Source organism: Haplochromis burtoni, unplaced genomic scaffold (genome assembly GCF_018398535.1).
Source record: "Haplochromis burtoni strain Fernald_Lab_line unplaced genomic scaffold, NCSU_Asbu1 Contig_248, whole genome shotgun sequence".
Lineage (NCBI taxonomy): Eukaryota > Metazoa > Chordata > Actinopteri > Cichliformes > Cichlidae > Haplochromis > Haplochromis burtoni.
This window is the reverse complement of record NW_024582609.1, coordinates 626566-640017: the sequence shown is the minus strand read 5'-3', so window position 1 is coordinate 640017 and position 13452 is coordinate 626566. Positions and strand designations below refer to the sequence as shown.

The 13452-nt window shown below is 44.7% G+C and overlaps 1 protein-coding gene across 1 annotated transcript in view; it reads right to left on the bottom strand.

The window, feature by feature from the left end:
• Nucleotides 1–8811: 8811 nt before the first annotated feature.
• Nucleotides 8812–13452, bottom strand: part of LOC102289237 (plasma membrane calcium-transporting ATPase 1) — a 36837-nt gene continuing 32196 nt past the window's right edge. Inside the window, exons 21-22 of the mRNA XM_042227189.1 lie at nucleotides 10674–10853; nucleotides 8812–10041 (exon numbers count right to left, since the gene is read on the bottom strand). Coding sequence (XP_042083123.1) covers nucleotides 9658–10041; nucleotides 10674–10853 — 564 coding nt within the window. The 3' untranslated portion in view covers nucleotides 8812–9657. The remainder of the gene's footprint in view (nucleotides 10042–10673; nucleotides 10854–13452) is intronic.

Genomic DNA, 13452 nt, shown 5'->3' with positions numbered 1-13452 from the left:
GAGTTTCTGCCTTCCACATGTTTTTGTAGCATGAATGGGCTTGCATTATTAGAAAAGATTAGGAATAAGATTGTGTTTTATTTTTTTAAAAAGTAATATGGACTATTGTTGATAGCTGGCTTTGCTTAAAGACACAATTTGTATTTATTTTTTAATTGGTCAGATTTTTCCAAAGAAACAACGTCAACATATGTTGTTATTGCCTTCTTCTTTATCCTCATTATTAGTAGCAGTGTGAATGGCAGTTAAATGCCATAGTGAATGGGAATGAAATTCCATGATTTTCTATTTTCTATCTGTCTCTTTTGTCACTGATACCAATGCCCCATGAGTGACACCATATCCTGATCTTAATTTGGACAGTTCCACCTACAGCTGTATTTAGCCAGGTGACCCCTTTCAAAATCATGTGCCAGAGGGGGCGAGTCCCCGCTTCCTCAAGGCCTGTGGCCCCAGCTTTGTGGAGTCTTTCATAAACTGTTCATGTTGAGTCCGAGTCTGCAGAGGGTTGCAGTGCTGTGGAAGACATCATGCCTCGTCCCTGTACCAAAGATGCAGGCCTGTGGCACTGACCTGGATTACAGGCCTGTGGCACTGACCTCCCACATCATGAGACATGACATCATGCAAAGAAATACTGTATTAATTTTGGGCATGTTATTTTTGAGCAGGAACCTCAGAATTGACTCTTGGAGTTTAACAGGTTAACCTCTTGACTTTTTTTTTATCTTTTTGTCAAGTCTGTATTTGCCCACCAGGTATCTCACAGGGATCACTCTGGGACAACTTTCTATGTCCATGACAAAGAGATTTCTTTAACTCTTTGGTGAAATGTGTTATAATTTCCTGTTCTATGTTCTATACAATAAAGTTGAATGAGGGGACTCTTAGTGCTCATCCCAAGCCAGGGTAAAAGAAAAGGGTTGCACCAGCAAGAGGATCTGATGTAAGATGTTGGCCAAATCAAATATAGGGCTCGTAAAGAAGGACGATTTCATGGAATCAGACTGGTGTACCATGTTGTAGATAGGAAGTGAAATGGAGTTGGAGTAATCTTGAATATGAATGTTAATAGTGTTGGGGAAGTTGAAGACAAGGCTACAGAAGATCGACTGGCTTGGCAGAGAGATTGCACTGGAGAGGATGTGCAGCACCCATGATTAAGAATAGAGATGGAAATGAATAAAGTGAAGTACGTGTGTTGAGAAGATGGAAATAGTACTTTCAGGAGCAGATGAATAGAATAAAGAAAACAATGGATAACTGAGAGGAAGTGCAGTGAATCTTTAAGTCAGAAGAGAGAGCAGCTCAGAGGATGAAGAGGAAAAGCGGTTGGTCCATTCACATTCATCCAGGCTATGGATGTATGGACATGTCTGGGGACAGAGAGCAGTGGAAGTTTTCAACAAAATGAAGGTTAGGGAGAGAGTGAGGATGCCTGAGGAATGAAGAAGCGTACTGCTGATTTGCAGAGCTGCACAGAGGGTTCAAGCTGATCAAGCATTCATTACAGCTATGGGAAAGAACTGACAATCTCTGAGCAGGACTATGCCTCCTAGTGAAGAAAGAGCATTGCAAAAGATGAAAGAGAATCCAGTCGGAGTGGAGTGGGTGGAGACAAGTGTCAGGGGTCATAGTATATCTGATGGACAGCTCAGGCTGAGTGATTTGGAGTCAGAGGCAAGACTGAGATGGTTTGGATATGTGCAGAGGTGGGACAATGGATATATTGAACCACAGAGGCGACAGAGAAGATTTCTGGTTGTACTGAAGGAGAACATGCTCAGTGTAACGGAACCACATGCTATAGGATAGTCTAAGGAGCTTGGAAAGAAAAGCATCTGGACTTGTTTAAGTTGCTTGAGCTTCTCATCTGAGAAGCTTCTTCAGTTCTAAGGTAAAATGGTGGAGAGTCCCAGATATAAACCTAGTGGGAGTAACCCCCCACAGAGGGACAAAAGGACCCCCTGATGATCCTCTAATCGCCTGAGCCAAGGTGTGAAACTGGGTGTAAATAATCTAGAGATCTCAGACCTACCATTTATCAGCTCAAACATCCAACGACATGAATGCTTTAAAAGCATCAACATCAGCTCTTCTCTGACAGCATGGTGGGAGTTTCTAAAATTGACGGCGTCTTCATTAATCCCATGCAAACGTACACCTATCTGGAACAACCCTGACATATTACAAAACAATAATATGATAAACTTTTCAGATTGGAGTGGTAAAGGAATCAAATATTTAGAACATATACTAGAAGGAACAGAATTTATTTCATTTGACGGACTAGTTACACAATATGGGATCAACAAGAAAAGATTTTTAGAATATCAACAAATTAAATCCATAGTAAAAAAGAAATTTAAACCGGGTCAAGTTGAACTACAAACACCACCAAGTGTGGTTCAATTTCTTACTCTTAAACCCCCCAAATTACTATCCAAAATATACAGAATGCTTTCTAAAACAGATGAATCAATATCACTTCCTATTGCAAAATGGGAAGCGGATTTATCAGTTAACTTAGACCTAAACTTCTGGTCTCAGATTTGCTTAAAAACCTTTCATCTAATTAGAAATCCCAGTCTTCAATTAATTCAATACAAAATATTACATAGAGTACACTATACAGGTCATCGGATGTTCAAGATGGGCTTTACGTCTACCAACAACTGCTCACACTGCCAAACCAATTCACCGGACAATTATATCCACGCTCTTTGGTTCTGTCCACCAGTTCAGAAGTTTTGGCGCGAGATATGTGAAGACTTATCGAAGTGTCTGAAATGTAACATTCCAACTTCCCCCTTAGTGTGTTTGTTGGGCAGCTTAGATAATGTCACTTCAGAAAAGAATATCGCCCATATGGTTTTCACTGCCCTATGCATAGCCAAGAAAACAGTCCTCATGAACTGGAAAAATAAAAATAATCTTAATTCTAACCAATATAGAAATTATCTATTAGATTACATTAGTCTTGATACAGCCTCTGCCACCACATCAGATCAATTGCTCTGGGCTCCTTTGATCAGCTCCATCACCTAGTGGGGGTGGGGGGTCATAGTTTGGTCCCGCCTTCACTGTTGTGATTGGTGTGGGGGTAGGGACAGGCTTAGGGCGTCGGGGGGTTCCCCGGAGGCATCTTCCTTGGGGGGCTCAACCCGGGGTAGCGGTCATGTCCGGTTAGGGGCTCTGTTGGCTCTCCGGTGACTGTTTCCTCGCGGCTGCGTGCAGCGGGGCTAGGGGAGGGTCTGTGCTGACGGACGTGGGTTACTGACCTGGTAGCCTGGCTGGCCCTGGGTGGGTCCGGGATGGGCGTGAGGTTCTGGGGGCGCTCCGTCTCTGGGCTGGGACCCGGACCGGGCCTCGGGGGCTTGGGTCCTGGTTGGTGTGTTGCCGGGGTTGTGGGCGGGTGGGTGCATGGGGGCCCAGCCCTGGAGCAGGGTGCCGCCGGTGCGTCGAGCCACCTGGGGGGCTCTTCAACTGGTGGGGGAGATTGTCACATCTTGCAGGAGCTTTCCTCTCCCCAGGAGCTCCCTCTGCAGGAGGGGGAGATACAGGAGAGGTGGAGGAAGATCTCAGCCTGGGTGTTTATTGTCTTATGTAGTCTGGAAGATGAGTGGATGGTGGGGTGGGTGCAGTTTTCTCTGTGGTGGGGTTGGGTGGACTGTCCCGGGCTCTGTGGGGCCGGGCGGCGCTGCTGCACTGGGCCCGGTCTGGATGGGCCTGGGCCCCCTTTCCCTGGCGGGTCGCGGAGTATGGGGGTGCCTACTGGGGTCAGCGGGGGAGCTGGCCCCAGGGAGGGGTCACTTGCCCCTCCCTTCCTTCCCTCCCCATCTCCAGCTGCCTCCCTCTTCCCGCTCCACCACAACCACCCACACATGCAGGGCCTTGGAGTAGGGGTATGTCACCAGGGTGCAGAGGAGGCTACCCCCCCCTCTGTCTCCTTCTGGCTGCCTCTGCCTCAATTTTATCCCACAACTTAGACATTCACATTACTCACACTCTCATTACACATACATATAGGATCTTGGGGGGTGGGCACGATACACGGAGTCCAAAGTACCATCAGGGTGTACACCCCACCCCTGGCATCGTTGCCCACCTCTCAATTTTAAATACACGTAGACATTGAGGGCTAGCAGGAGGGACCATGCGCTTACCTGCTGCTCTCTGGCAGGTAGCTCCATGCCCTCCTGGGTTTTAAATGCACCTTAGAACACACATGCATCAACATTACAATGAGCGGGTGGAGGGAGGTTTGGAGTCTTCTCTCACCCCCGTTCTCTGCGACCTGCTGGAGCAGGGGGGCTAGGAGGAGGAGTTGGCCGTCCGACTGCGGTCTGGAGTGTGGAGCCTTCCTGCTGCTGCGGAGTCGGGGCGGTCTGCCTCCCCCCACCGCAGGGAAAAGGGAAACACCACCTGGGTCTGGGTGCAGTTCCCCCCTCCAGGGGCGGGGGCACCTAGACCCGGTTTGTAGAGTACGCTTGGGGAGTGTGATCGTGTGTACAACGTCTCTTTATGTCTGTCTCCACGTTGGTTGAGTGTGGAGTAAGTGCATATGAGAGCATGAAGGTGGGAATGGATGTTTGTATCTGTGTGTGCCTGTATGTCTGTGTCTATATGTCAGGTTGGGTGTCAGGCGCCACCTCTCTGGGGACATCTCAGGCCCTCCAAGGTTTGGAGGCCTATCTCCCCCTACCACCACTTCCCCTGCCAGTGGCGGACCCCCTCAGACATCGGTGCGTTGGTGGTTCTTTGTGTCCGGGGATGGGCGTCCAGGTACACACCGGCTCACTCCTTGGCGGCCGCTTATCGGGGCCTGGAGCCTGGGGCTCGCTCGGGCCACTTCGGAGGTGGGGTGCCCCCGGCCTCTCGGCCTGGGGCTCGGTCACTCAGGCGCAGCTGGCTGCTGGCGGAGCTCACGGGCGCGTCACTGCAACTCCCCCTGGCTTCTGCTCCGCGGCTGCTGAGTGAGCCCTCATCTGGGACTCTCCTCAGCTCTTTCCGGGACAGTGGCGCAGCTGCCCCTCTGTTGGTCTTCCTTGGTCTCTTGTGTTCTGGGGGCCTCTGGATGTCTGGAGTTTTGATCTCCTCCACACCTGCTTCACGCCCTGGAGGACGGGGCTGTGGCCCCCCCACACCCTCTAGCAGATTATTACATGAAGGAACCTTTTAAAAAAAAACAAAAAACAAGCGCGTCCATGCTCACAGGTGTACACACGGGTGATCACACCCACAAACTACACCCTTTTTGGCTCCTACCTCAAAGCACACTGTGTTCTGTTGATCTTATGTGCTGCTTAAGCTTAAATTTCAAAACTTACATTTAACTACTGATTTTATCTACATATTCTGATTTTATCTGTTTTGATTTTATATACTGTTGTTTGTTTGTTTGTTTGTTTGTTTGTTTGTTAATTAGTTAGTTAGTTTAGTTTGCTTGTTTTAATCAATTTTAAATCATGCTTTTTATTTGTTCTTTGTTTCTAATGTCTCTGTAAAGCACTTTGAATCACCTTGTTGTTGAATTGTGCTATACAAATAAACTTGCCTTGCCTTGCACAATAATGTTTAACATTTAGTATTTACTGTCATATTCCCATATATCATTGTGATGTTGTTTATTCTATTACTCTTGTTCTCTTCTGCTTGCTTTCTTTTTTCTTTCTCAGCAGGTGATCCAGGTGATTGATATATGCATTTTTTTTTCCTCTGCCCGTTTTGTTGGTTTTTGTCTTTTGCCCTTCTCCCCCGTCCCTCTTCTCAGCTGTTTCTCTTTCCCTCTTTCTTTCTCCCCTTCTTTCCCCCAGTCAAGTCTGTCCCGTATTCAGTAAGTGAAAATAAAATAAACAATAAAAGGTGAATCAAATGGACCATTACAGCAAGGCTGGGATGGTCAGTTTGGTAAAGTAAATCCGTTGGGCATCTTTCTTTGCCTTTAGACAACAATTCTGATGGCAAAAGAGCCAAACGGGACAGGCAAAAAAGAAAAAAAAAGAAAAAAAAAGAAAATGGGTGTGGGTCCCAATCAGCCAGGGTTTCGGGTGAGCTCATTGTGAAACCTGGCCCCACCTTATCATGCAAATTCCTGAGGTCAGATGGCCCAGGATGTGAGTGGGCGTTAAGGCGTCTGGGGAAGGGATCTCAAAACTGGATTATAGATGGCAGAGAGTTGGTGTCGTAAACCACCGCCTCTGTTCAAAGATGGTCGCTCACAGTGGACATAGATGGCTTCTTTCACTCCTCTTTCAAACCATCTGTCCTCTCTGTCCAAAATGTGAACATTGGCATCCTCGAAAGAGTGACCTTTGACCTTTAGATGCAGATGGACTGCTGAGTCTTGTCCTGTGGAGGTGGCTCTTCTGTGTTGTGCCATGCGCTTGTGAAGTGGCTGTTTGGTCTCTCCAATGTAGAGGTCTGAGCATTCCTCGCTGCCTGTACACAGTGTTGGGAAGGTTACTTTTAAAATGTATTCCATTACAGATTACAGAATACATGCCCCAAAATGTATTCTGTAACGTATTCCGTTACGTTACTCAATGACAGTAACGTATTCTGAATACTTTGGATTACTTAATATATTATCATGCTTTTTACAACAACGTGAATGTACTATTGCTGTGTGATTTATTACTATTACTGAAGGTCCGCGACTCCGAACTGTAGTAAAGGGACCTCTGACTAATACGGCGGGGTCCCTGTCGGCTCGTAGCCGAAAAATAGCTTTACTTTGTTGTGTGGGTCAACTTTTCTTGCGAGAGACAGAGAGAGGCGTTGAAAGGCTGCTCCAACGGAACTTATTGTTTTCGGAGGAAAACACGAACACGGTGTACAGTCGAGTCTTAATAGCTTACTTACAACTGGGCTCGTCAGGCACTCTTCTTGGCTGCAGTGGTTATTATTATATTTACATGCTTCCAGCTCCCGTTTTTTCTCGATGACTGCTCGTACCTTTCCATTATCCTTTTTTCCCTCCTCTTGCTCACAGACACATAACGTGTATGGCAGTCCATTCTCCCTGCAACACGGACTACACTGCCATGATGCTACATTCTTTAGAGCTATGCTTGTAGCATTCTGCCTGTTAGCTTAGCACAACAACAACAACAACGAAAAGGTGCTCTCTCACCCAGGAAACACACAGTCGCAGAGAGAGAGAGCGTCGCCCTGTAACCATGGCAACCGTAACGCTGCCGCCTGGAACAACAGATCGTAGCTGTCAAACAAAACCCAAACAGTCCTGACCCGCGACAATATGAAACAGGAAAGTACCGCAGTGTAATCCATTTATTTCAACAAAGTAACTGTATTCTAAATACCACCTTTTTAAACGGTAACTGTAACGGAATACAGTTACTCATATTTTGTATTTTAAATACGTAACAACGGTACATGTATTCCGTTACTCCCCAACACTGACTGTACAGCATACACCACATTGTTAAGTCTGTGTTTTGGCGTTTTGTCTTTCGGGTGAACCAGTTTCTGTCTGAGCGTGTTGCTGGGTCTGAAATACACTGGGATGTCATGCTTGGAGAAAACTCTCCTGAGTTTTTCTGATACACCGGCTACATAGGGGATGACAATGTTGTTGCGTCTGTCTTTCTTATCCTCCCTCGCTGGTGTCTGATCTTCTTTTCTGTGCCTCTTTGCTGACTTTAAGAACGCCCATTTAGGATAGCCGCACGTTTTGAGTGCTTCCTTTACATGTGTGTGTTCCTTCTTTTTTCCTTCAGGCTTAGAGGGAACATGTTCTGCCCGGTGGTGTAGGGTCCTAATTACTCCAAGTTTGTGTTCCAGAGGGTGATGGGAGTCAAAGAGGAGGTACTGGTCCGTGTGTGTGGGCTTCCGGTAAACTTCGATGTTGAGGTTGCCGTTCTCTTCAATGTGCACAGCGCAGTCCAGGAAAGGCAAACAGTCGTCCTTTGTGTCTTCCCTGGTGAACTTGATGTTTTTATCCACAGCGTTAATGTGCGCAGTGAAGGATTCCACTTCTTGTGTCTTGATTTTGACCCAGGTGTCGTCTACATATCTGTACCAGTGGCTGGGTACTCTTCCTTTGAAAGAGCCAAGAGCCTTCCTTTCCACTTCCTCCATGTAAAGGTTGGCTACAATAGGGTTCCTCCAGGTCTAGTAAAGGATGGCTACAATAGGTGACATGGGGGAGCCCATGGCACAGACATGTTTTTGTCTGTAGAAGCCTTCGTTGTATTTGAAGTATGTAGTGGTAAGGCAGAGGTCTAACAGTGTGCAGATCTGATCGGGTGTGAAGTTGGTCCTGTCTTCCAAGGAGCTGTCTTCTTGTAGTCGTTTTCTGACAGTCTCCACTGCCTCCGTGGTGGGTATGCAAGTGAGGAGAGAGACTACATCAAAGGACACCATGGTTTCATCTGGATCCAGGGTAAGTTTCTGGACCTTGTCGTTGAAGTTGTGGAGTTCTTGATGTGATGTGGGGTGTTCCCCACAAGAGGTGCCAGGATGGTAGAAAGGTGTTTTGAAATGTTGTAAGTTGCTTCCCTGAGCAAAGACCACAACATCACTATATTACCAGCTGATAAGGGAAGGTGCACTGTGGTCCGATGACCTGGATGACTGAGAACCTTCACAGACATGCTATAGGATAGAGTGAAATATGGCAAGATGAAAATATGAGCTTTATTTTTACACTGAACATGTTTAATTTGTTTGTTTTGTTTGTCAAATTTCCCCCATTTTTATTTTTTGCAATTGTAATGTTATCCTTGAAATATTACATTTTTGTAACCTTATTTACATGTATGTATTTTTTCTAAAATATTGTAAAGAATCATCTTTTTGCAAAAAACAAAACAACAAAACAAAACATACATATTTCAGTAGCATTACCTTTTTTTTAATCCCACTTTTTCTTTGTTAAATTTTTGACACATAGATGAAGAATGATGACGACATTTCAGTGCTGTGCTGTCACATACTGTCTAACGACATATCTTAGGAAATGTGTGTGAAGTAAAGCCTGAGACTGGAAGGCTCTATAATCCAGTGAATTCATTGTGAAAATTTTTGAAAAGACTTTTGATAACTGCTACAGCTCTTCTTTTGTCTGACGTAATGCTTTACCAAAGTTATCCAGCTCTCAAAGTCTATTTTTTGAAACTTTTAATAAGTTTTTTTGTAACTTTTTCAATCTAAAACCACACTAAAATAAAATTCAACATTAAACACCTCCCTCAAAACTTTCTCTCTACAACACAAAATACTAAACATTTCAGTGACAGATCCTTAACAAAAAACTAACATGAACCATCACTACCGGCTCCCATCAGCTGGTCTGCTGAAAAACTGTAACATCCCACATTTAAAACTACATTAACAGAATATGTACACAATCAGAACTGATTACTCATTGTTCCCTGCACAAACAACATTCTCCTAAGTAACAAGAAGTTCATTTCTATTAAAAAAGGAAACAGTCTGTGTGAGTCGCTGTCACAGAACAAAAGCACATCTGGAAACATTTCTGCAGATGAACTCTTGGTTGGAACAATTTGGTGAGTCTCTTTTTAATTTTTTCCCTTCCATGGCTCCCAGAAGAACCAGAATTCTGACCATAAAAAACACAGTACGAACATACTTTAGTAACAGGAAGTGTTCAGGTAGGAGGGAGGGGCTTCAGAGTGAGGTTTCCAGACTGTGCAAGGGGCTTCCTGGACAGGGTGGTAGTCCTGCTGAGTTGGGAGGGACCAGTGCAGACCTGGAGATGTCCTTATGTAACGGGATGACACGGTCCAAGGCGTTGTTGTTCTCGTTGGGGGTGAAGGGGAGAGGCGGCTGGCTGGACAATCCAGTAAGTGGCGGTGGGATGAAAATAGAGTTTCGTTTGGTAGGGGGATCATCTTCACTCTCATTTTCATCGATGAGGGGGATCTGAGGTTCTGAGTCTTCAATACGGAACTCGGGATGATTCATGAAGTTGTGAATGGAACTGCGAGATTCATGTGTCTCCAGACATTCATAGGGAGACACACTGTCCCTGAAGGCCTTCACCACACGGATCTGGCAGATCAGAGACAGTGAGTCAACTCAGGTAGATCATTTACAGCGGTCCCCAACCTGTTTTTGCGCCACGGACCGGTTTATGCCTGACAATATTTTCATGGACCGGCCTTTAAGGTGTCGCGGATAAATACAACAAAATAAAACTAGTACCGGTACCGAAAAAAAGAAGATTTATTCATAACACACGTGAAAAAGACCCAGGAAAACTGAGTTAACGATAAAAACGATAACAAAATAACCAATAAAACCCCTGAAAACCATACATTTCACACCCAATCCTCAACTCTCACGGCCCGGTACCAAACGACTCACGTACCAGTTCCGGTCCGTGGCCGGGGGTTGGGGACTGCTGATTTACAGGACATTCAACCACATAGATTCTGACTGTTGATCAAAATAAGCCCAAACATAAGGTCCTACATCATTCAATTACTTTATTTCCTGTCTGACAGATTTACTCTGTAGTTTAAACTTCACAAATTGATGACATCACGATTTCTGATGGTAACAGTGGTTCAACAACCAGTTGAAATTTAAATCTCCTCAGGAATTTTTAACCAGATAATTATACAAAAGATATCTGGCAAAACACATGAGACGCAAATGTATCTTTAAGCCTGAAATCGTACCTGTGTCTGGATGCGGCTCAGGCCGCGGCACCACAGGATGTGGCCGTTGCTTAGCTCGAGGTCTCCGTGGTCAACCACATCATTACCCTCATCGGACCCATCAGGGATCTCTTCCTGCAGTGTGGCATGACCTGCTGTCTTCAGAAACTTCAGCCACTTTGTCGGGACACTTGACACCAACTGACAAAATTTAAAAAAATATTGCACCTGTCAAAGATAGCAGCAGCGCATCCTGGACACCTCAATATGAAGATTTAATGCAACCATTGTCTCATGATGATTATCTGCAAAGAGGTCATTATTTCTTCATTCATCCATCCATCCATTCTCTTATTTATTTTGTTTATTCAAGTATTGTGGTATTGAGCATCCTACTCTTGTGGTCTATTATTGATGCATTTACTAGTCTGTTTTTTTTATTTCTGTTAACATAATGTAGGCTCAGGTAAAATTATGCCCATCACACTGAGGCGGGCAATGTTTACCAGTGAGTGTGAGTCTTTTTGAATGTGAGTTGTTCTTTTAACTTTATTTCTTTTTAACACCACTCCCATTGTAAAAGACAAAGAGTTCCTAATGACTTGCCTGATTGATTCACCGTACTTTAGTTTCAGTTGATAGTTCTTCGACACATTATGCAGATGTCATAGGCATGAAGTCATAGTGGTTATTTCTTTAAGGTCTGTTGGAAGCTTTAGTTACTGTTGGAATGTTTAAACCATTTCTAAACCATCTTGCAAGTCAGATTGTTTGAGCAGAGGAGGGATAGTGGATATACTGGACAAAGGAAACTGAATGGCTGTAGCTCAGGCGGTACAGCAGGTCATCTACTGATCGGAAGGTTGGTGATTTGATTCCTGGCTTCCCCTAGACTGCATGCCAAATATCCTTGGGCAAGATACTAACCCCAGATTGCTCTCCGATGCATCCATCGGAGTATGAATGTTAGTTAGAAAATGTGCTGGTGCGAATGGGTGTGAATGGGTGAATGCACAAGTTGTGTAAAGTGCTTTGAGTGCTCAGAAGAGTAGAAAAGCGCTATTAGCTAACAACACTGAGAAGATTCATGGATGTAGTGAAAGAGGACATCCACTGGGTTGATGTATCAGAAAAGGATACTAGGAATAAAATGAGAGGCATAAAGCGATCTGCTGTGGCTGGTCTTCTTTGGGACCAGCCAAAAGAAGAAGAAGGAATTGATTCGCAGCACTTGGCTCCTACTTGTCAATATCTATGAAAGCAATAAGGGTAAACTTCATACAGTGCTTCTGTGTTTTTGCTTAGTTTAATCATGATATAGTGTAATATGTCATGTATCGCTGTTCTTCGTCAAGTTTGTATTTAAATAATTTTTTTAACCAACTGAGGACCAGATTACAGATTATGCAGATACACGGAGAAAATTGAAAAAAAAAAAAAAACAACACAGCTTTATTGCCAGCAATACAAAAACTAAACTGGGAGAAAGGAGAGACACACAACCATGAGGGAGATCGCAACGCAGGACTGAGCGAGATGCTGAGATAAATACATAGAAGGATAACGGGGGAAGTGAGGACCCGCGAGGAACACAGCTGCTACAAATGAACATGACGCCACAAGGGAAGCAAAATGAAATACGCTGAACATGGGAACACGAGACCTTCACAATAAAACAGGAAACTGGGGAACATGACACAGGAGTGGAGGATGGATAAAAATTATGGAATAAAACACAAGGAGGGGAAACAAGGCACAAGAACTCATACAAACACATAAACACAAATGCACAGAGGGAGACACAGAAGGCAACGACACAGGGGAAAAATATTAAATAATCAAGGAACTAAACTGGGACCATAAAAAACTCAAAACAGGATAACCAAGCACTATGGAAATAAACTTAAGACTAGCAACGAGAACTTACAGTGGGGCAAAAAAGTATTTAGTCAGCCACCGATTGTGCAAGTTCCCCCACCTAAAATGATGACAGAGGTCAGTAATTTGCACCAGAGGTACACTTCAACTGTGAGAGACAGAATGTGAAAAAAAAATCCATGAATCCACATGGTAGGATTTGTAAAGAATTTATTCGTAAATCAGGGTGGAAAATAAGTATTTGGTCAATAACAAAAATACAACTCAATACTTTGTAACATAACCTTTGTTGGCAATAACAGAGGTCAAACGTTTACTATAGGTCTTTACCAGGTTTGCACACACAGTAGCTGGTATTTTGGCCCATTCCTCCATGCAGATCTTCTCGAGAGCAGTGATGTTTTGGGGCTGTCGCCGAGCAACACGGACTTTCAACTCCCGCCACAGATTTTCTATGGGGTTGAGGTCTGGAGACTGGCTAGGCCACTCCAGGACTTTCAAATGCTTCTTACGGAGCCACTCCTTTGTTGCCCGGGCGGTGTGTTTTGGATCATTGTCATGTTGGAAGACCCAGCCTCGTTTCATCTTCAAAGTTCTCACTGATGGAAGGAGGTTTTGGCTCAAAATCTCACGATACATGGCCCCATTCATTCTGTCCTTAACACGGATCAGTCGTCCTGTCCCCTTGGCAGAAAAACAGCCCCATAGCATGATGTTTCCACCCCCATGCTTCACAGTAGGTATGGTGTTCTTGGGATGCAACTCAGTATTCTTCTTCCTCCAAACACGACGAGTTGAGTTTATACCAAAAAGTTCTACTTTGGTTTCATCTGACCACATGACATTCTCCCAATCCTCTGCTGTATCATCCATGTGCTCTCTGGCAAACTTCAGACGGGCCTGGACATGCACTGGCTTCAGC